This window comes from Mauremys reevesii, unplaced genomic scaffold (genome assembly GCF_016161935.1).
Source record: "Mauremys reevesii isolate NIE-2019 unplaced genomic scaffold, ASM1616193v1 Contig17, whole genome shotgun sequence".
Lineage (NCBI taxonomy): Eukaryota > Metazoa > Chordata > Testudines > Geoemydidae > Mauremys > Mauremys reevesii.
The window spans coordinates 738,880-762,220 of NW_024100793.1; the positions used below are offsets into that span (position 1 = coordinate 738,880).

Consider the following 23,341-nt stretch of genomic DNA (forward strand, 5'->3'; position numbering starts at 1 on the left):
TTTAGTTCATGCAGTAGAGGCTCATGCATTTAGCTCCAGAGGTCCCATGTTCAATCCTGCACCCCTCCTCGGCATTAACACTACCTGAAACCTCAGCCTAACCAACGAGTTTGATTTTCTTCCGTTTTCTTTGTCACCTCCTAGAGTTTGGAAGTCAGCATCAGCAAAGCCGCTGAATACTTAGCCCAAAGGTACCAGTCTCTAACCAGACCATACACTGTGGCTCTTGCGTCCTATGCCTTAGCCATGGTGGGGACACTGGACACTGAGAAGACGCTCATGAGAGCTTCGACAGGTAAATGAGTGCGTCTTATCAAGTACTGGAAAGATGTGGCCAAGTCAGGATGGGGTTCAGGGAAGAGAAGCAAAGGAGGTTGAAGAGGGATTAATTTATGAGGAATGAATAATGGGCATAGATTTGCTCCTTTTAGCCAGATTTGAGATTGATCAGACTGGGTATAAATCCAGAGTAACTCTCCTGGGTTGAGTGGACTTATTCCAGATTTACACCAATGTGTCTGAGATCTGGATGTGGCAGAGATGTATGGTATTACTTGACCTCAGGAGGAATCTGAGAGCTCTGTACGTATATCTAAAAAATGTAAACCCCAAAGAGAAAAAGAGAGAAAACGGTGGCTCAAGAGGAATGTAACTGGATGAAACTGAGCAAAGGATATAGAATAATATTACCTGCAAAGAAAATGGAGTTTGCCCCATTGTTTGGGATAGTTAAAACAGGACGGGACAAAGCTGTTGTCTAGATATAACAATGTTATGTTGAAAGGTGCCAGGTGGTCTTTGATCCCAAAACAGTCACAGACTTTGGCCATGTCTACAATGCAGGGACTAGAGCGGCAAAGCTACGGTGCTGCAGCTATCCCGATATCACCCCCTATTGTAGATGCAGACTGCACCGATGGAAGGGGTTTTCCATCTCTGTAGGAACTCCACCACTATGATCAACAGTAGCTAGATCAACTGAAGCATTTTTCCATTGACTTAGCTGTGTCTGCACTAGGCGTTAGTTTGACATAGCTATAGCAAGTGTGTGTGTGTGCAGATATTTCACATGCCCTGAGTATCACAGCTATCACAATCTAAGTTTTAAGTGTAGACCAGGCCCTTGTTCAAATTAATGGGTGTGCCAGGCACTCTTTCAGACTCAGTGGAAGGAGCAATCATTACTCTTTCTGTAGTAGACACAGCTAAAAACAATGCAGGGACTGCCCAAGGCACACAGCAGGTCAAGAGCTCAGGCATGTGGGCTGAGGGGTCTCCCTGATGGCAAACACAGAGGCTAGCATGTTGGTTTTGCACCCTGTGCGTTAGAGGCAGAAACCAGCTGAAAGCCTGGAGAAGTGTTATGAAACAAGCAGAGAGACATTGCTTGTTGGGCCTAGAACTCACTTCAGAGGCAGAGTTGGGGATTTCTCAGCAAGGAAGTTGCCTGCTGTTGGTTTCTCTCAAGCTCAGGGAAAACGGGGCTTTCTGTGCATTTTCGTAAGCAATCAGGTTTACACCAGAGAACGTACCAGAGGCCTATCACCAATTCCTCATCCTAATTGAAACAATCCTCCCAAGACCCCAAATATTGGGTAGCTGCTCACCCCTAAAAGGGGCAACAATCAGTTCGACTTACTGATCCTCCATGCGGAAAGTTGGGGAAGGAGTCAGGCGATGGTATGGTCCAGTCAGATCTGCTCAGAATGAGTGGATCTCCTTGAGGAGAGTCCTTTAGCTCACCTTCTTTGCTGCTGCCTAGAGGGAAATCGCTGGGAAGAGCCAAACGCCCACACCTTCAACACTGAGGGCACCTCGTACGCCTTGCTGAAAATGAAGAAGTATGAGTTGACTGGTCCCATAGTCAGATGGCTGAGAGAGCAGAACTACTATGGAGGAGAATATGGATCTACCCAAGTGAGTATGATCCTTATAGTCCCGGGTATCCTTCCAAGACCGTGTTTTGTGGGCAGGTCTCCCATCGGAAGGAATGGGATCCGATCACTTGAGTCATTGTAGAAAGCCCTGGGGAATGCCCAGTAGAGAACAGTCCTGCATTGCCTGGGAGATGGGCAACGTGACCTATCAGGTCTTTGCCATTGTTAACCTAAGGCAGAGACCAGCACAGGGGCATGACTGAATCGTCTCACTAAAGGCTCCATCCCGCCAAGGTGATGGGTGTGAGCACATGCTTCTCTTTAAGATAATGAGTTGTCCTGGGGAGTGAATGAGCCTTCTCTTCCCATGGGCAGAAACACACATGCATCTGGACTCATTCTAGCATTTGTTGTTTTTTGGCCACTGGTCTGGAGAGAGGGAACCAGGTGTGCAGGACCAACGGACTGAGTCCAAATGACAAAGCCATGGTAGATCATGACTAATCTGAATCAATTTGTGTTTTATCCACCTCTAAGTAGAACTGTAAGCTTATGTTTTTTAGATTCTTTTTTTAAAACTGTGCTTACACGAAGCACTGGAGAGGATAAAAGCCCTACTGCTAGTGACAGCTAAATAAAGATGGAGTGTCCTCAGATATCCCTCCCTTCCCTGGAATACGGGGGCCACCAGGAAGTATAGGGTCTGTCTGTGTCCAGCAGCCTCAGTAGAGAGGCCCCTTTACATTCCTTGCTACTGAGTCTTGTCTTTTCTCTACCTAAAATGATGCTACAAGCTTGGTTGGGAGTGGTCTGTATTTCTGAGTCACAGGCCATGTGTTCTATCCCTAACATTGTTCTTTGTGTGGCATAGATGTCTCTATATAAGTAACCTACACACCTCCTGGGTATGGTGCTATGTTCCCTGTAGTGGCACCGAGACCACTTAGAGAGAGAGATTAATGTGTCTGCTACAGACTTAGCTAAGGGCCACATGGCTTTTAGCTCATGCAGGAGAGGCTCATGCATTTAGCAAGAGGTCCTGCATTTGTGTCCCAGACAAGCCCCCACTTGTAATACCGATAGACCTCAGTTGTCGGTGGGTGGGATCGAACTCATTAAACTCTCTAAGTGGTCTCAGTGCCACTAGAGGGGACAGAGCACCACACCCTGTGGAGGTATGTGGGTTACATATACATGGAAGGAGCCACTATCTTGCTGTGCTCTGTCCAGCTGACAATTGGCCCCTGTTAATAGCTAGGCGCGAAGGGAAGCTAATTAACCATGCACAATATATTTATTGACCATGGGCTCTAGTCCTGGCTTGACCACTGGCTTCCTGGGTGACCCTGGGAAAGTTACTTCCCTGCCCTGTGCCTCCGTTATCCCATCTGCAACATGGGAATAAAGATCTTGTACTGCTTTGTAAAGTGCTTGGAGATCTACTGATGAAACACATTACAGAGGAATCAGGTAATATTATTATATAACCCTTTGCCTGCGTGACACCCAGTGGACCCTTGGTGTTTTCTTTCATTGTAGTTTTGGTTCCTCTTCCTTAAGAGTCAGTTTAAAAGCTGTCAGATGTTCAGTGCAATAGGACAATAAGGTGTAACTCTCTTGTCTTTTTCCTGGTGTTCTAGGCGACCATCATGGTGTTCCAGGCTCTTGCGCAGTACCAGATAGACATCCCCCTACACAAGGAGCTGAATTTGATTGTTTCTATTTTCCTGTCACATCATTCTAGGCCTATAAAGTACAGAATCTCAAATGAGGATGCTCTAGTGGCCAGAACAGCAGAGGTATCGTGCTTCTCTATGTGATTAGTACAGATCACTGATTATAGAGAAAGAAGATTTGACTAGAACCTCCTATCCAAACCGTTTTGGGAAAGGGAGGGGCATTCATATTCCCGGCACCAGATCCAAATGCATCCACACTTTTGACTCAGATTTTTAAGACCAGAAGGGACCATTATGATCATCTCGTCTGACCTTCGGCATGACACAGGCCAGAGAACCTCACCTACTAATTTCGGCATCAAGCCCGTAACTTCTAGCTGACCTGTGAGATGTCTCTTAGGTAGATATCCAGTCTTGACTTAAAGACTTGAAGTGATGGAGAATCCACCACATCCTGTCAGGCCCTAGGTTCTAGGCAGTCAGGCCTGGTGGTTGGAGCCGGCTGGAGCGTCGGGACTGGGCCAAGGGCAATGCTGAAATCAGGGTCTGGGGACAGGCCGTGGGTCAGAATCCACAGACAAGCCAAATCAGGATTGAAGTCAGAGTTCGGATGCAGGCCAATGGTCAAAGTCAGGTTGGAATCAGTCCGAGGGCCTGGGGGGCCAGGAGGCGGATGCAGGCTGGAGCGGGACTGGAGCAAGGTCAGAGCAGGGCACAGAGGAAGCTGAAGTGGGCTGGAACAAGGCTCGGGCATGGCTGGGGCAGGAACAGGAACTGGATCAAGGGCAGGCCAGAAGCCTGGGCAGTCTGTAACACTGCAAGGCCGGAGGAAGGTCCCTGGCCGACTAGTGCTGTTGTGCAGAGTCACTCTCAGCTCTGATGGGGACAGTGAAATACTTGTGCCTGGGGGTCATCTGGCCTGAGCCCTGACCAGGGATAGTCACTGCAGGCTCCGTTGGAGGAGTGCAGGGCCGCCCGGGGGGGGGCAAGAGGGGCAATTTGCCCCAGGCCCCGCGTCCCGCAGGGGCCCCCACGAGTGTTTTCTGGGGCCCCTGCGGTTGGAGGTCGACCGGCCGGACGGGACGAGGACCGCCGCCGCATGACTGCGGGCCGCCGGGCTCGCCGGCTGACCTGGGGCACCCGCGCGCTGCGGCAGCGGGCCAGGGGCGACCCGGCGCCACACCGGCCCCGCCGCCGTCAGCTCGCGGCTGCTCTCCCCGGACCTGGTCCCGCCCCCTCTGCCGCCCAGCCCCCCGCCCCCCGCCGGAGGGCCAGGCCGCCCTCCCAGGCCGCCCCCCCTGGGCTGGGCCCTGGCCCCCCCCGCCTGGGCCCCCCCGCCGCCCCCCCGCCCCCCCTCTGGGCAGCCCTGGAGGAGTGAGTCACCGCAGCTGGGTGAGCAGCCCTGGGCTGGGTGGGGTTTGCCTCACACATCCTGAGGTAAATTGTTCCAGGGTCAGTGGCCTGGAGTGTGTGGTTTTGAGCTGAATCCAGAAGTAGGAGGGGATGGGTTGCTGTTTAGGTTTGGCTCTGGAGAAGCAATACGTCTGAAGATCAAAGAGCTACTGCCTCGGAAGTAACCTTTTTTCTCCTTCATGCTATTGTCTCTGCAGAGTCCCCCCAGCCCCTCCGGGTGAGTGACTGTCAATCTCACCAGCTTCATTTTCTTCATTAGCTTCATTTGCCCTGTCTTTTAAATTAATAATAATAAAAATGAAGTACAAAGAAAATTAACCCTGGATTAATTTTACAGCTCAAATGGAATGAAGACTTCACTGTGAAGGCAGAAGGAACTGGACAAGCAACAGTAACGATAATTTATAACGCAAAGCGAAAGGAAGATGAATCTCAGTGTAAGAAGTTTGACCTGAGGGTATCGGTTGAAGAAGCCCAGGGTGGTAAGTAACCACCTGTCTTTTCTCTTCTGAAGCTTGCTGTCAATCCTCAGATCATGGACAGCAGTGGATTTACACCAACCAACCACCATCTCTGCAATCACATTCTTAACTTTGGAAAGTATTTTTGTGAAGCTTCTACAAACTCTCCCAGTTCCCAAGTCCTAAAAATTATACCCATAGGGCAGGCACTAAATAATATTTCCAGCTACTACATGTTGTAAGTTGCAACCAATGCAGGGTCCTTCTAGATGCGGGAGCAGATGCTGCCTTCTCTCATCCTGGCACTTGTTAGCAGCATCGTTGGAGCATCAGATGTGAATGGGAACACAGTCTGGCTACTCTGGGTATTGTCTCCCTCTAAAGCAGAGATGAGCCCATGCCAGGATGTCTGGTTACAGACCCAAACTTCCAGTGCACACATTTCCAAACAGCATGGGTGTGAAATCAGCATGGGACAGAGGTCAGGATCTTCAGCACCCAAAACACAAGCCTCTGTGGCTTGGTCTAAAGGAGCAACTTCCTTTACCTGGGAGTAGCTGATTGTTATAATTGCTAGGGCTGGCCAGTAGCCGGAGATATGCTGGTCTAATGCGTGGTCATATGATAGAGGGATCCAGGATTTTGGCACTGCTTTTACAGAAACAGGAGCCAGCTGTAAATTGTTCTTAACTTTCCCAGCTGCCCAAATTCACACCCACGAGTTCTCATTGTTTCAGTCTCCTCTTTCTGCTAACCCTAGACCGAAGGCAGCACATGAGCTGATATTCAGTGGCACTCACACCACCCACCTCCTGGCCACTGGTCCAGGGGCTCTGCATTTTAATTTAATTTTAATTGAAGCATCTTAAACATTTTAAAAACCTTATTTACTTTACATACAATAGTTTAGTCATATGTTACAGAAAGAGACCTTCTGAAAACGTTAAAATGTATGACTGGCACGCCAAACCTTAAATTAGAGACAATAAATGAATACTTGGCCCACCACTTCTGAAAGGTTGCTAACCCCTGCCCTAGACTGTATTTCATTTGTGCCACTCAGCTGGGAGAGGCTTTTTAGTTTGCGTGCCAGGGAGGGGAAGAATTTTTTATGGATTGCTGGAGGGGAGGGGAGGTTTATTGAGGGATTTTTTCACATCTACTCTAGGACCTGTTTGATTACTAAGCCATATTAGTACACCTAAAAAACAAAAGAGGGTTTATCTGGCATGAAATTTACACTGAGATATTAATTTCTTTTGTCTTCTGCAATGTTTCCAGTTAAGAAGCCGGATGGAGCGATGCGTTCAGTCTATATTAAAATCTGCATCAGGTGAGAACAATGCCCTTTAATGATAGATGATAAATAGATGGACCGATGCAGGGGGTAGCTGGAGAATCCTGGGCTATGATTTTTTTCTATGGAATGGGCAAAAAAGTTATAATTAAGCAACAGGAGCTGGTGGAGCGATCGCAAAAATCAATGTTCAAGTGATGAATTCTGATCAAAAGGGTATTTTCTCTTCTCCTCGTTAGGTTCCTCGGTGTGGTTGATGCCACAATGTCTATCATCGATGTCTCCATGCTCACTGGCTTCTCACCGGACATGGAGGATCTTAAGAGAGTACGTCAGTGTAATCTGAGAACAGGGAACGTAATAAACAATGCAGTGGCTCGACTGGGGCTTTCAGATAAGAAAATCCAATGCAGCAGATGAATAGTCAGACTCCAGAGTTAAACCTGGAGGGAGACCAGACAGCTCTAAGGATTGGTAACAGCTTTAGGAAACCAAAACCAGTTGTCTCCAGGTCGGGGGTGGCAGTTTTGGGGCATTCATAGAGGAGATTCCAGGGGATGAATAAGCCATGAGTGCAATGTCCAAATTCACAGAAACAAACAGGGCCCTGGGCAAATTTTGCAGGTTGCACAGGCTACTTTGAAAATCTGGCCATACAAGTTCAGGTCAGTTCAATCCTGCTTTATTGGATAGCAAATTGAGAGGCTGCTGTCATTTGACTGTGCATGCCAGAGCAGAATGCATTTGATACAGTCTCTTGTACAGTGGGGCCACAGTTTAAAAAAAAATGATTTCCCTTTAGATCCTCTGATCTACATAGTGCAGTTATTTGGGCCTGAAGAACTGTGGATACAAAAAAAAAACAAGAGGCTGCACAAAAAAATCCAGGTCCTGAAGGATTCATTGCAGTGAATTGCTGTCCGGGTATAAAATGAAGGTGAAGTTTAGCAAACAAACCCAGGGATGTTTCCAGCATTGGTGCTGGTGAACAGGGGCCGCTAACAGAGGAGTTTTGAGAGGGAGTTTGGAAAGGGAGTGATGTACAGTCGCCATTCTTGTTGGGCAAAAGTCAACATGGTTTCTGTAAAGGGAAATCTTGTTTTACTAATCTATTAGAGTTCTTTGAAGGGTCAACAAACATGTTGACAAGGGAGATCCAGTGGACATAGTGTACTTAGATTTCCACAAAGCCTTTGACAAGGTCCCTCGCCAAAGGCTCTTACATAAATAAGTTGTCATGGGATTAGAGGGAAGATCCTTTCATGGATTGAGAACTGGTTAAAAAAACAGGGAACAAAGGGTAGGAATTAATGGTATATTTTCAGAATGGAGAGGAGTAACTGGTGGTGTTCCTCCAGGGTCAGTCCTAGGACCAATCCTATTCAACTTATTCATAAATGATCTGGAGAAAGTGGTAAAAAGTGAAGTGCAAAGTTTGCAGATGATACTAAACTGCTCAAGATAGTTAAGACCAAAGCAGACTGTGAAGAACTTTAAAAGGATCTCACAAAACTAAGTGATTGGGCAACAAATTGGCAAATGAAATGTAATGTGGATAAATGTAAAGTAATTCACATAGGAAAAAATAACCCCAACTATACATACAATATGATCGGGGCTAATTTAGCTACAACTAATCAGGAAAGATCTTGCAGTCATCATGGATAGTTCTCTGAAGACGTCCACACTGTGCAGCGGCAGTCAAAAAAGCAAACAGGATGTTAGGAATCATTAAAAGTGAGATCCAGAATAAGATGGAGAATATCTTATTGCCCTTATATAAATCCATGGTATGCCCACATCTTGAATACTGTGTACAGATGTGGTCTCCTCATCTCAAAAGAAGATATACTGGCATTGAAAAAGGTTCAGAGAAGGGCAACTAAAATGATTAGGGGTTTGGAACGGGTCCCCTATGAGGAGAGATTAAAGAGGCTAGGCCTTTTCAGCTTGGAAAAGGGGAGTCTAAGGGGGGGATATGATAGAGGTATAGAAAATCATGAGTGGTGTGGAGAAAGTGAATAAGAAAAAGTTATTTACTTGTTCCCATAATATAAGAACTAGGGGCCACCAAATGAAGTTAATGGACAGCAGGTTTAAAACAAATAAAAGGAAGTTCTTCTTCATGCAGCGCACAGTCAACCTGTGGAACTCCTTGCCTGAGAAGGTTGTGAACGCTAGGACTATAAGAGGGTTTAAAAGAGAACTGGGGCCAAGGGCTCTGGCTGGGGGTGCCAGATCTGGGGTGGGACCACAAATGAAGCCTGCAGGGTGCAGGAGGAGGTTCCAGGCTGGGGCATGAGGTTGAGGTGCAGGGAGCAGGTTAGGGCTCTGGCTGGGGATGTGGGCTCTAGGGTGGGGCCAGGGATGAGGATTTTGGGGTGCAGGAGGGAGTTCTGGGCTGGGGCTACGGGTTGACATTCGGGAGGGGGTAAGGGGTGCGGGTTCTGTTAGGGAGTTAGGTTGTGTGAGGGGGTTCTGACCTGGGGCAGGAGCTTGGGATGCAGGAGGGGGGTCATGGTGCAGGCTCCAGCCAGGCAGCACTTATCTCAGGTGGCTCCTAGAAGTGGTGACATGTCCCTCCGGCTCCTAGGCAGAGGGAGCAGGGGGCTCTGTGTGCTGCTCACGCCCGCAGGCACGGCCCATGCAGCTCCCATTGCTGCAGTTCCTGGCCAATGGGAGCTGCGGAGCTGTCACTCAGGGCGGGATCAGTGCGCAGAGTCCCTGTGGCCACTCCTGCGCCTAGGAGTTGGACATACTGGCCGCTTCCGGGACCTGTGCAGAGCCAGGACAGGCAGGGAGCCTGCCTTAGCTGCGCTGTGCTGCTGACTGGAGTTGTCAGGGTCCCTTTTCAACCAGGTGTTCTGCTCAAAAAACAATCTCCTGGCAACCCTAGGTGTGGAGTAAGTAGCAGGCTAGTAACTTCCATGATACAATCTGCATGGGAGACGTGATCACAAGCATGAGCTGCAGGACTTTCATAGAGACGCTGCCTTACCCACAATGCCTCTTGCTTTTTCTTATTCACATTTAGCTTTCCCAAGGGGTCAACAGATACATTTCCAAGTTTGAAATCAACAAAGCCCCATCCGACAGAAGCAACCTCATAATCTATGTGGACAAGGTAAAGACTCAACAAGCGGCTTCTCTGATCTTGTGTTAATTTCATGGGCTCCTGCTGAGCCAAACTGCACTCCCAGATATACCCTGGCATCCCCACAGACGTCAGCAGGTTGACAAACTGCAACCCACGGCCAAATTTGATTCACTGGTCCAGATTCAGTCTTTCCACTAGGAGTAACTGAATGGGCCAGATCCTCAGCTGGTGTATGTGGATGTAGGTCCATTGACTTTAATGGGAAATGCAACATCTGATATTAAGGTTGAATTTGCTTCTCTGTGCCATTCACTTCTTCTTTCCTTGTTCCTTTCACTTCTCTAGTTCTTCTTTCCCCCACCTGCCTCACTTTTCTTTCCCCAACATCTCCCTTTCTTTTATTCTTTTTCATTCTCTCTTCCATCCAGCCACCCTTCAACCTAAGCAATCCTATTATTTCCCCCGCACCCAGGTTTCTCACAGAGAGGAGGAATGCCTGCAGTTTAAAGCTCACCAGTTTTTCGAAGTGGGGCTCATTCAGCCGGCATCCGTCACAGTCTACGACTATTACAGCATAGGTAACAGATCGCAGCTCTCCTCACCATTCAAGGCACCTGGCTTCAAATTCTGCTCTGGGTCACATTGGTATCATTACCTCTTGCAGTCTTTTGCTGCAGTACTTAGGTATTATTGCCCCGTGTAACAGAGGGGATGCACTGGAAATAGAACCCAGGTGTCCTGAATCCCAGTCTTCTGCTCTACACAAGCTCACTCTCCCTTCAACTTTTCCAGATTACTGTGCCCCTTTCAGGAGTCTGATTTGTCGTGCATCCCCCAAGTTTACCTCACTTAAAAACGACTTGCTTACAAAATCAGACATAAAAATACAAAAGTGTCCCAGCCACACTAGTACTGGCAAATTGCCGACTTCCTCATTTTTTAACATGCAAGTATAAAATAAATCAATTAGAATATAAATATTGGACTTATATTTCAGTGCGAGCCATGAGCCTGTTTTCACTCATGAGTCGTGTCATTCAGTGGCTGGAGAGCGGCAGCTGCTGGCCAGGTTCCCAGCTCTCAAGGCAGCACCCCGCCAGCAGCAGGGCAGGAGTTAAGGTGGCATGACCTGCTGCTGGTAGGAGCGCTGCCTTCAGAGCTGGGAGGCCAGAGAGCAGGGGTTGCTGGCTGGGGGGTTCATATTTTTGGCGGCGAATGAGGACTATTTTTTTCAATCCTGCTCCCATCCCGACCCACAATATCTACTCCCACCTGCTCCTGCATTGTTTGTTGAATTTTTATCCCACTATTATAGCAATGGGCCGTGCGTGATCACAGTCCCACTGCAGGGCTCTAGAATCTTTGTAAAACTAGGCAAATATCTACATAAGTTAACATACCCCTGGGTATCCCTAGGTATGTGTCCCCCTGGTTGAGAACTACTGGATTAGAACACAGGGGGTTTAGACTCAGACTTTAAGGCCAGACGGGACCATCCTGATCATCTAGTCTGGTTTACTGCCCACCTCCCAGTTCCTCCTGTTCCAACATTACTCCATGCTGGAAATATATGGTCACACTCATCACCTTAACACACCCAAGCAAAGGTAGACAAAATAATAAGGGGAACCTCTGACTACAGGCAATAATTATCCTACTTGCCCTCTCCTCCTGTTTTACCTCCAGAGGTGAATTTGCTGCTAGCATGATTAAGAGAGTGTCTCCAACAAGCACCAGCCCGTCATTTCAAGCTGATGGTTTCCTATAGCTAAGAAAGTCGTTCCCACAGACTGCTGCTCCCTTCCCCAGGGTCACCCAGTGGGGCTTCTGCTTGAGTAAGGGCTTCAGGGTTGTCTCCTAGGTGCTGTAAACCGTGGCCGTTGTTCTACGGGAGGGGGAATGATCCGTGTCTCTGATCTTTCTCTAGATGACCGGTGCACCAAGTTCTACCACCCGTCTAACCAGAGCGGGCTCTTCAATATGATCTGTCACAGGGGCATCTGCCGGTGTGCAGAAGGTAAGGAGAGTCCTGTCTCTGCTTACATCTCGGGTGAGGGCTCCCCTGTCAGCTTTACCAGCAAACATGCAGTCCCAGGCACCCCCCTAGCAACCAATCAGGGCCTTCTTTCCCTGTGGTGTCTGGGTGATTTTCACGTGCGATACAGGCTCATGGCAGCTGGAGACAGGATGGTCCCTGGGTCTGTCCCCCAGCCTGGAACTCTGACTCTTGGCCGGCTGTGTCCCTGCTACACACCACCACATACAGCAATAGGGGAATGAGGGTTGGGATGAGGGTACCCTCAGTGGGAATATGTGAGGGATGCACCCCCACATGAACTCATGCACGCCTGGGGAGCGGAGGCAAGAGAAGATCCAGAAGGGACTGCAGGGCCTGGGATTGGGCCAGGGAACAGAACCTAGAGGGGCTGGAATGGGCCTTCGAGGAGGTAGTAACCCCCAGAACCCACCCCTCGCCCCCGCAGAGGTCTCAATATCTTCCTTCACTCCCTCTCCTGTCCCTCCTCCCCTGCAGTCACAGAGGGTTTCCACCCTCCCTGACCACCTGCCCTCACCTGGGTTCCCTCCCTTCTCCAATGGCAACCCCACCCACCAATCACAGGAGAGCTGGCAGCAGGACGTAGAAGCAGAATTTCTCTAACCAGCTGGGTCACCAGGAGGGAGCGGGTATAGGAAACATCAGTTCCTCCTCTCTGGCCATCAGGGCTTTGGGGGCTGGACCAAGCCAGCTGATCCATGGAGTCCAGTTGGGGGGGGGGGGCATGGTGACACAAAGTCAGGCACTTCTTTACTATATCTGGGTTCTCTCATTCCAAGATGCCCACAGCTGGCACCCCTCAGCCCCCCACTGTCAGTTTCAGCCCAGAGGCCAAGTATTGAATGAGCCATGGAGGCTCCACTCCCCGCTGACTCTTAGGAAGGGATCCTCTAGAAGAGGGTAGAGACCCATTGGTGGGGCCGTTGTTCAGTGGGGAACTTGCTGTAGCCCTGCTGTCTGCCGGGCATACAGAGAGGCGCTCAGTCTCCGGATCTGTCCTTCCCATCACCTTTGATTCCCCATCTGGAGCTCCACTAAGTCCTGTGACCAGGCTCCTCCTGGCACTGACCCAGGCAGAGATCCATCAGTGCAGAGAGGGAAGTTAGCTGGGATTGCCAGGCCTACTTATGGTCCTTGGTTATTTCATACACCCAGGCAGAGTTCCTCTGGGCAACATCTACCGATTCCTTTGCAGAGCTGTCTGAGTCTGTCTGCTCAGGATCATTTGGATCCTGCAACCTACCCCTCCATCCCTTGTTTTCTTCTTTTACTGTGTCCCATAACATAGGCACTGACTTTTATTTTTCCTGGTGGCTGCTCCACCCCGACTCCACCCCTTCCCTGAGACCCCACCCTCGCTCTGCCACTTCCTGTACCCGATCTGCCCTCCCCGAGGCCCCCGCCACCTGCTCTCCGCCAAATGCCTCCTGCCAGCCGCCAAACAGCTGTGGCTGGTAGGTGCTGAGCACCCCCTATTTTTTTCCCCATGGGTGCTTGAGCCCTGGAGCACCCATGGTATCAGCACCTATGTCCTATAATGTGGCGGGTGGTTGGCTTCATGGCCACTCCCTTGTCAGAGGAGGTGAGCCTGTCACTGTGCGGGTTAGCGGCTCACCCAGGATTCAAATAGGTGGGCACCTATGGGTCACTAATAACAGAGCTGAAACTAGGGTCTCCCTTGGTGATTCTCTACCCATCTTCCTTCCCCATAGAAAGCTGCTTCATGCAGCAGAAGATAGAGGGTCCAATCACCCAGAACAGACGAATGGAGGAAGCCTGCAAACCTGGAGTGGATTATGGTAAATCTGTGATTTGGATCTGCTGAGTCTTTTTCCATGAGGAGAGCAGAGACAGGGTTCAGAATTCGATTTGGATTGTAAAGTTTGCCTTTGAGGCTGAATCGGGGTACGGTCTGGATCTGCTGGGACAGAAACCTGATGAGATTTTGGGGCCATAAGTGCCCAGAAATGAACAAGATCAGATGACTGTTTAAGATTCAATCTAACCCTAAGAATTTATCTGCCCCCCTGTCACGGTGCACAACTCACCCCTGTGGCACCTCCTGCTGGTTCTCTCAGGGAATTAGTGTTTCCAGCCTCCGGAGCACCCTCTGCAGGCTGGTGTCCCACCTGCTGCTTGGCCCAAGTCCCTCCTGGACCCCAGTGCCCTTTTCAGGCCAGGGTGCTGCCTCCTTGCAATACCCCCACAATCTCAGGGTCTCCCCACCCAGGGGAACCCACAACCCTCTAGCCCCACCTTGCTTCAGTCCTGGGTTACTGCCAGTCACCATCTAGCCCCCACTCACTGGGGCAGACTGCAGTGCAAAAGCCACTCATCATAGGCAAGGGGGGTTTGGACCTGCTGCCCCTACAACCCCAGTACCTAATTCGCCTTCCACTAGGCCACAGCCTGGGGGATTTCCAGGCCGGAGCTCCCCAGCTCCCTTGGCCTTCCCCCAGCACTGCTCCAGTCTAGGTACCTTCTCTCAGCTCTCTGCAGCCAGATCCCTCCCTCTCAAAGCTAGAGAGAGTCTGTCTTGGTTTCTGGCCCCCAGCCCTCTTATAAGGGCCAGCTGGGCCCTTATTAAGCCAGCCACAGCTGTGGCTCCTTTCCAATCAGCAGGAGTGGGGTAACTATCCTGCTATGCCCCCATTCACGAGTGGCAGGTTTGTAGAAATTTTGGTGGTGTCCACAACCCACCCACTCCCAAACTCTGCCCCCCACCTGCCTATGGCTATGGGAGAGAGTTTGGGTGGGGGGAGGAGGTCTGGGGTGCAGGCCCTGGGCTGGGGATTAGGGTGCAAGAGGGGTGCAGGCTCTGGGAGGGAGTTTGGGTGCTGGGTGCAGGCTCTGGGCTGGGACAGGGGGTGGGTGTGCAGGAGGGGATGAGGGGTGTAGGCTCTGGGATGGAGTTTGGGTGCAGGGTCTGGACTGGGGGTGGGGGTGTAGGAGGAGGTGAGGGGTGTAGGGTCTGGGAGGGAGTTTGGGGGTTGGAGGGGGTGCAGAGGGAGGGAGTTTGGGGGCAGGGGGAGATGTGCGTGAAGGGGGGAGGGGTTCATGCTCTGGGAGGGAGTTTGGGGATAGGAGGGAGGAGTTTGGGGGCAGGGAGGTGTGTGTGTGAAGGGGAGGGGGTGCATGCCGGGGTGAGGGCTGTGGGGCTGAGGATGAAGGTTTGGGGTGTGTGAGGGGGCTCAGGGCTAGGGCAGAGGGTTGGGGTGTGGGGTGCGGGCTCTGCCTGGGACTGAGAGGTTCATGATGCAGGAGGGGGCTCAGGGCTGGGGCAGAGGATTGGGGGGATGAGGGCTGGGGTTGAGGGGTTTGGAGTGTTGATGAGGCTCAGGGCTAGGGCGGAAGGGCAGCCTGCCCTGCCAATAGTGGATGGGGGGCACTCGGACCCTGTGGCAGCAGTTGATGCCAGGAGCCGGCAGAGCAGACTCAGTGAGAGCTGCAGGCTCTGGGGCCCAGGGGAGGTGAGCAGGGGCAGCAAGTGGGGGCCAGGGGAAACCGGGGGAGAGCCCCGGCCCCAAACATTGGTGGAGCCGAGCCCCCGGGCCCTGAATATTGCTGGAGCCCAGGCACCATGAGTGTATATAACTCCCCGCCCCTGCCCCCTTTTCCCTAGTATCTGAGCACTTCACAATCTTTAACATGTTTATTCTCACAACCTCCTGTGAGGCAGGGCAGTGCTATTATCCCCACGGTACAAAAGGGGAAACTGAGGCATGGAGTGACTAAGTGACTTGCCCAAGGTCATGCAGCAAGTCTGTGGTGGAGCAGGGAAATGAACCCCGGTCTCCAGTTATTGCCCTCACCACGGCACCAGCTTTCTCACAGCCAGTTTGGGGAGTCAGTTACACAGTGAATTCTCTACAGAAAAATACTGCAGACCTTCAACTGGTGTTTTGTATGTCTTCCTTTTTTTTAAGTGTATAAAACCAGGCTTGTTAGAATTCAACAAGTGGATAGTTCTGACTACTACATCATGGAAATTGTGGAACTCATTAAGGCAGGTAAGAGCTCCCCTTCTACAATCAGGGTGCAATTTCTCTGAATGGCCTTTGGGATAAAGGCCGGCATAAGAGCTATTTCTCTTAGCCAGAGGAAGTGCTAAAGCCCAAGTCTAATCTAGTCTCATGCTCCAGGGCATTAATTTATCGCCACAAGGGGACAAGAAAGAATTTGCTCAACCCACCTAGGCAGCCATGCCACGAAGAGGCAGACAAAATAACAGGGGGAACCTCTCCCTGTGGTCAGCCTGGCACAATTGGCCAGTCTCATTATGGGCTTTTTCAAGCTTCCTCTGAAGCAATTGGCATTGGCCATTGTGGGAGTCAAGATCCCAGACTTGGTGGCCCTTTGGCCCAAGCTGCTATAGGGGAGGTGGAGTCTCTCTTCCTCAGTGCTGACTTTTATAAATCAATATAAAGGCAAAGGAAGCAGGGATCTAACTGAGCTCAAAGCGGCTTCACTCACTGGGAGCTGATTTGACTGTTCTAATTATTTGAATTACCTGAGATTAGGGGCCCCTTGTGCTAAGCACTGGACATATCCAGATACAACCCCTGCCTTGACGAGGTTACAATCTAAATCGACACTGGGTGGCTTTATTAGCCCCGTTTCACAGGTGGGGAATTGAGTCCCAGGGAGATCGAGTGACTTGTGCAAGGTCACACCAGGAGTCTGTTGCAGAAACATGAGCTGAGGCCTGAACTCTTCAGGCCCAACCCGGTGCCACAACCACAAGACGGTCCTTCCTGTCTCTAATGACTGCTGGAGCTTCAGTGATTGATTATCGTTGCAGTCACTCTGGGGCTGAATTTGTACTGAAACCTCAAGAGAACACCTAGGAGTCTCCTCTTCTCTGTTCCTTTCATCTTCATCTGTCTCCACCCCGTACTATCTCCTCCTCACTCTGCTCTTATGTGTGACATCTTTTTTCACCCCCGCCCTAGGGACTGATGAAGATCCACAAGGAAATACCCGCCCATTCATCAGCCACATAAAATGCAGGGAGTCTCTGAGGCTGGAGCGTAACAAAGACTACTTGATCTGGGGACTCAGCACCGACTTGTGGCCCAGGGAAGCTGAGTAAGTAGCCTCCTGTGGTTACCCTGCGTTAGTCACTTTCAAGAACACACGCCCTTAACTAATTACCCTATCTATTTTAGGTACCTATCAGGCCCCCATTACTGTACTTTCTGAGAGCCTCACAATATCAAATGGTTTTTATTCTCACTACGGGAGGCAGGGCAGCGTTATTACCCTCATTTAATGGATTGGTAAACTGAGGCACAGACAGCCTACGGTCCAGGTCCTCAATGGTATTGAGGCTCCTAACTCCCACTGACTGGCCTTAGGTGACATCTTCAAAGTACCAAAAGGAAGTTTCTGGAGTTGCAGAGAATTGAATCCAGATTCGCCTCGTAGTCTAACCATGGACCACCATTCCTCACAGGGGCCACCCAACTATTTCACCAGCACAAATCACTTTGTCAGTGCAATTTCATGGTCTTGCATCCAGCCACAGTTGTTCCGAAATCACTTCGGCTTCAACTGGGTGGAACTATAATTAATTAGAGTAAAAACAACACCTAAAAATGAGCTTTACCAAAAAGATGCAGCTCACAGAGGCTAAAAGTTCCATCCTCATGTGTATCTGGAGCATTGCATGCTGGGATCTGTAGTCTCTCTGGACCTATGAGACGGGAGGCAACCCACTGTTTCTCTGCAAGTCAGATGTGGCTCTTAGGCACAGGTGGAGTGTGAGCTGCCTGTTTGGGGAGGCTAGACCCCAGCCCTGCCTGTCTCCCTTTCCCACCAGAGCCCCGAGCCCACCACCGTGGCTGCCAGCTCCCCGGCCCCAGTTCTGGGCCGCTCCAGCTGGCCAACCTGAGCTCCCCCAGCCCTGAAGCATTGGGTGCTGCAGCCCCAGTGCCCTCAGCCCTGGAGCACCAGGTGCCGCAGCCCAAGTGCCCCCAGCCCTGGAGCACTGTGTGCTCAGTCCCCAGCGCTTCAAGCGCCACCAGCTCCGGAGCGCCAGGGAGCACCAGAGCTGGGGGGCCCCAGCACCAGGGGCACCCAACTGCCTCAAGTCCCGAGCCGCAGGCCAGCCCATGCTAGCCCTAGCCCTAGCCCTATGTGGGCTGTGGCCAGGGGGAAGCAGGATAGGGCTTGTGGAGGAGCATGAGTGGGGCCACGCCTGGCTGTTTGAGGACGCTCAGCCTCCCCTGGCCTGCCATACCCGCTGCCCATGCCCTTAGGCAAACCCGGCTGCCCTTGAGGAACTGAGCAAACAAATTGAACACATTTTGTGCTTCATTGCTCACCCTTCTGCCTGTCTGTCCCAGGCTATCCTACATCATTGGCAAGGACACCTGGATCGAGAAGTGGCCCAACGAGGACGAATGCCGGAAGCCGGATTTCCAGAACCTCTGCCAGGAATTCCTTGAGTTCTCTGAAGCCATGACCATGTTTGGCTGCCCAGTCTAAACTTGGACCCAGCTTTCCCAGCAGCCCCAAGGGGACAGTTTGAGCTGAGATGGAGCATAACCCTCAAGGTGGAGACATCTCCACTCAGAGTCCCAGTGCTGCTGACACTCGCCACTAGCCCTGTCCTCTTCGGGGGTTTCACTCTCTTTTCTTCTTATTTTTTTCCATATATATATATAAATAAATAAAAGGCTGATTTCTTACCCTGGCCTGCTGTGTGACTTTGTACCAATCTTTACATAGTCTGCAATAGAGCTGTATAAGTAACCAGCTACTAGGATCATGGGTGCATGAGAAACACCTTAAATTAGATTAGGATGGACAAGCATGAATGGGTGGCTAGATACGCATGGATGGATATTTGGGAGAGAGTCTTCTGTACCACTGTGTGCCTAGGGTGACCACACAACCGGTTTTGGCCGGGACAGTCCCTTTTTTCAGCCCTGTCCTGGCCATCCCAACTTTTTGTCAAAAAAGTGGGGTTTTGAGGAATGTGCAGGGAGAGGAGCGGCGATGTCACTCTTCAGTCTAGAAGATACCATCAGAGATGCTTAGTTTTGCAGGTCTCAAACTGTGGATTTGTGTCTCCAGAGATAATATGCTTGTTAACAGTAAAGATGTTTTTAAATAAATACATAAATATATAAAAGTGAGAAATAACAGGCCTCAACCCTATTGTCCCTCTGCAAATTTGTGTACACAGAGTCAATCCCTAACGTCTCTCTAAAAATGCAAAGTTTCAAAAAGTTCAGTGAATAGAACAGGGGTTGGCAACCTTTCAGAAGTGCTGTGCCGAGTCTTCATTTATTCACTCTGATTTAAGGTTCCACATGCCAGTAATACATTTTAACGTTTTTAGAAAGTCTCTTTCTAGAAGTCTATAATATATAACTAAACTATTGTTTTATGTAAGGTAAATAAGGTTTTTTAAATGTTTAAGAATTTTCATTTAAAATTAAATTAAAATGCAGAGCCCCCCAGACTGGTGGCCAGGACCCGGGCAGTGTGAGTGCCGCTGAAAATCATCTCGCATGCTGCCTTCGGCACCCATGCCATAGGTTGCCTACCCTGGAATAGAAGATTCTTGGCGGCAGAATAGATCTGGACAAGGAGAAGTCTGGGACAGGCAGTAGAAACAAAAGTGAAACTGTTTGAGCAGCATATTCCGGAAGTCTTGAGGACTTTGAGTGTAGCCTTCACTGATTTGAGATCTACCATACCATTCTCGTACTAGAAGGGAATATGTATAATGGCAGCAGGCTGTAACAGAGACCCAGTTTGGGAATAAGAACCATTCAAGAAATATGTTTGTGGATGTTTTAAAGAAAGTCATACCAGTGAACTGGTGGGAGTCACTTAAGCACTTGGATTCAGAGACTGTTGAGGTGATACTCTCACTTTTAACAGAAATAGGTATATTTTCTTCCTTTGGATTAATTCATTCAAAATTGAGAAATTGTTTGGGACCTGAGAAAGAAGGAAAGCTTGTTTTTCTTTTCCAGATTATGAAGAAACAGGAAAATGAAGGTGAAGACAACTGAGTTAGCTGCAGAAGCCAATATTTTAATTTTCTCATGTTGACCTGGCTGACATAGTTGATTTAATTTTTTTTATAATATTTCATTTAACTATTTTAGTTAAACAATTTTAACAAAAACAAACCTGATTTTAAAAAATGTGAATGTTTAACTAAATTCAAAAATTCATATGCTGTTTTGTTAAAATATTATATGTTTGTTGTTGAAGAAAAAAATCCAGAATACGTAATGTTGTTGTTGTTTTAGTTAAATAAAACAATTTAAATGTCTGTCTGGTGATGTTCTCCTAATACAGCACAGCAAGAAAATCCTCCAACTATTAATGATTAACCTGTCGAATTGGAGATAGATCACCTCCCAATGACTTCATTAACATCTGCTTCAATTACCTTTGGTAAATGAAATAACCAAACAGTCATTCATTTTCTGATATAGCTGTAAAACTAATCTGAAAAGTTTTCAAAATAAATCACTTTAAAAATGTATAGTGTGTACCTTCTAAAAATGAAACCTACATCTATCTCTGAGTTGTGAAGAATATGTATTAAGGTTATAACAACCAACAAGAATACAGTGTTATGTAGAAAACCATGATTAAATTGAGTCTGGCTCCTGGCATGACACTATCCTGCCCAGACTCTGGCAAGTTCAGCCCTTAAAGGCCTGTTTCCCATACATAGGGTGACCAGACATCCCATTTTTAAAGGGACAGGCCTGTATTTAAGCCCTCCTGCGGGTGTCCTGACTTTTTCTTTAAACTGGGCAAATTGTCACATATTTTGTGGTAATATGGTAAAGTGAAAATATGTGTTTTACAGGTCGAGGGCTGCAAACCAATCCCCCTGTTCCAGTGCTGGAATGATTGTAGCTAACATAACCCTCCTGAATCGTTGAGTTCTGACAAATATGTTCAGTTTCCTGAGATCAAGGATGGGTCTCCATCCTCCAGGTTTCTTCTGCGTTAGAAAATAATGGGAATAGAAACCCTTCCCTCTCTGACATACTGGCTCTACCGCTCCCAGTTGTAGGACATGTTCCACTTCCTGTCTCAGGAAGGGCTCCTGAGAGGGGTCCCTGAAGAGGGATGGGGGGTAGATGGGATGGAGAGAAACTGGATAGTGTAGCCAGTCCTGATGATTTCCAGAACCCATCTGTCAGAACTGATAGTTTGCCAGATTGGATAGAACAGCATCAGGCGGTTGGTGTAGAGATGGTTGGTGGGATCTATTGTTGGCAGCAATAGTTGGGGGAGATTTGACAAGCCCTCGACCAAACCTTCAAATCTGCTGTTTGGATGTTGATCGTTGAGACATGGTGGAATGGGAGTTTGGGCCGCGTCTGGTCAGCGTCTGTCTATGTCGCTGCTTAGCATATTGTCTCAGTTGCTTTGTGTATGGGATTTGTCTGGGTCACTCTGATGTATAATACTTGCCTTATTTGCATTTTGCTGTAGGTGTATAAATGCCAAGAGATCTGAGAGTGGGTCTCAAGTCTTTCAACAAGTGGAGTGATGCATTAGTCTTGTCGGCGAACAGTTTTAGACTCTCAAATGGAAGGTCCTCTACCGTGGCTTGGACTTCCTTGGGGAATCCTGAGAGGTGAAGCCAGGAGGCCTGGCGCATTACTATGGCGGTAGTGATGGTCCTTGCCGCTGTGTCAGCAGAGTCCAAAGATGTCTGGAGGGCTGTCCTAGCCAAGAGGTGACCCTCAGAGATGAGCGATGTAAACTGTTCTCTTTTGTCCTCTGGTATTCAGTCAAAAATGTCAGAAAATTTGGAATAGTTTATGTAGTCATACTTCGCCATGGAGGCTTCATAACTGGCGATGCAGCAGTGAAGTGTTGCTGATGAGCAGGCCCTGCGGCCAAGTAAGTCTAGTCTTTTCCATTCCTTATCAGAAGAGCTGGTTCTGGATACGTGTTGTTTGCCCTTTTTGTTAACTGCATCAACTACCAGTGAATTTGGCTGAGGGTGTGTGAATAGAAATTCCATCCCTTTTGGAGGGATGTAGCATTTTTTGTCCGCCGCTTTAGATGTGGGCGGAATGGTAGCTCGGGTCAGCCATATGTTCTTGGCAGGTTCCGTGAGTGCTGAGTTAATCGGAAGGACAATCTCGGAGCAGGTGGACATGTGGGGTTTGTCCAAGAGAGAGACTTCCTCCCAGGTGATCTGGAGCATGTCAGCAATTTGTTTGAAGAGATCCTGGAAGTTCCTGAGATCTTCCCCAGCAGTGGGTAGAGGGGGCATAACATTCTTCTCTGGCGAGGAGTTACAGGTAGCAGGAGCTGCCTCCTGATCTAAGATTTCTTCTGCCTCCTCAGAATTCTGTTTGGCAGGGGCGTCTGGTGGCACTGTGCATTTTGGTGGAGATGTGTACCTGTGTACCTGTGCACCTGTGTACCTCCATGGTGCCAGTTCTGGTGTTAGAGCAGAACTGTGTATAAGCTGCCTGTGGGTGCCAGAATGACCGCTGAGGTGGGAAGGGAATAGGTGGGGAGGTGACCAGACCACCCTTGAAATTCAGACCCTAGAGGAGGTGTGGGACGCTCCTGATGTGCAGACCAAACACTGCCTTGCATCAGTGAAGAGTGCTGGGAGAAAAAAGCCTCCCCTTCCTCATCTTCATCCTCCTCACGAGAGGAAGGAGGAGCGGCTGTAGCTGGTGGAGTGAATGGAAGTGAAAGTGCTGAAACAGTGTCCCTACCGAGGAGAGGTGAGCAAGGAACTGTGGATGCTGGGGTGCCAGGGAGGAGGTTTTCTGCCCACTCTCCTTAGCACCTGCCTGCTTAGGGTCTGCGGCTTTGACGTTACCGCCAGTAAGTTGGGGAACGGTTCCACTTGGACGTGGTCTTGGCAGAGGCAGTGTTAGCTCTCCTCTTCCCACGTCCTCTAGGGGACAGGTTCCTTCCCTTCGGGGGGGGGGGGGAGGGAGGTCTGTAGGAAGCTGCCTGTGGCCACAGGGCAGCAGCAGAAGTTTGCAAGCCCAGGTGTGAAGTGCCACTGAGGGACGTCTCCATGAGGATGAGCTTCAGTTGAGGGGCCTGGGCTTTCCTAGTCCAGGCCTCAAGAGATTTTGGCACATGAGTTTTGCCGCAAGCCCCAACCACTGGCCAAATTGTGCGCGTCCCTCAGAAAGTGGAATGGCCTCGCAGCGTTTAATGCCAGATGCCCCCGGCATTCTGAGGAAAACAAATGAACCAGCAAATACTGAACTGTGCCTGTATTTGCATCTTAAAGGTAGGCACATCTGGGCTGCCTGTCCACACCCCCACCCACTACTTACCACGGCGTGGGGCAGCCACTTACAGGTAGGAGGTGGTGACGGCTGTTTTCCCCTCTCCCTGCCCCCGGTTGGGAGGGGACAAGCTTGCAAGCTCTGAGTCCGGGAAAGAAACTGAGCAGTGCGTCCCACTGGGTAGACAGAAAAATTAACCT

At 49.6% G+C, this 23,341-nt stretch overlaps 1 protein-coding gene across 4 annotated transcripts; it reads left to right on the forward strand.

Annotated features, from left to right (window-relative positions):
- The first annotated feature begins 138 nt into the window (after positions 1 to 138).
- On the forward strand, positions 139 to 18,572 carry LOC120393245 (complement C3-like). Of its 4 annotated transcripts, XM_039517801.1 has the most exons (13): positions 139 to 295; positions 1,763 to 1,917; positions 3,518 to 3,676; positions 5,307 to 5,451; positions 6,712 to 6,763; positions 6,967 to 7,054; positions 9,762 to 9,851; positions 10,297 to 10,402; positions 11,752 to 11,841; positions 13,593 to 13,679; positions 15,807 to 15,890; positions 16,833 to 16,968; positions 18,228 to 18,572. In XM_039517801.1, the coding sequence occupies exons 1-13, from the start codon at positions 247 to 249 to the stop codon at positions 18,367 to 18,369; spliced, it is 1,383 nt and encodes a 460-aa protein (XP_039373735.1). In that variant the 5' UTR covers positions 139 to 246; the 3' UTR covers positions 18,370 to 18,572. The 4 variants fall into 4 exon arrangements, with proteins under 4 accessions (XP_039373735.1, XP_039373736.1, XP_039373738.1 ...); XM_039517802.1 differs by lacking the exon at positions 3,518 to 3,676 and having other exon boundaries at positions 140 to 295; XM_039517804.1 differs by lacking the exon at positions 139 to 295 and having other exon boundaries at positions 1,789 to 1,917; positions 3,622 to 3,676.
- Positions 18,573 to 23,341: the final 4,769 nt, after the last annotated feature.

Bases quoted from the DNA above. Each gene is read 5' to 3' on its own strand.
- LOC120393245 (XM_039517801.1), top strand. From the start codon at position 247: ATGGTGGGGACACTGGACACTGAGAAGACGCTCATGAGAGCTTCGACA. The intron at 6,764-6,966 runs GTGAGAACAATG...TCTCCTCGTTAG, and splicing joins TATATTAAAATCTGCATCAG to GTTCCTCGGTGTGGTTGATG. The intron at 10,403-11,751 runs GTAACAGATCGC...ATCTTTCTCTAG, and splicing joins CTACGACTATTACAGCATAG to ATGACCGGTGCACCAAGTTC.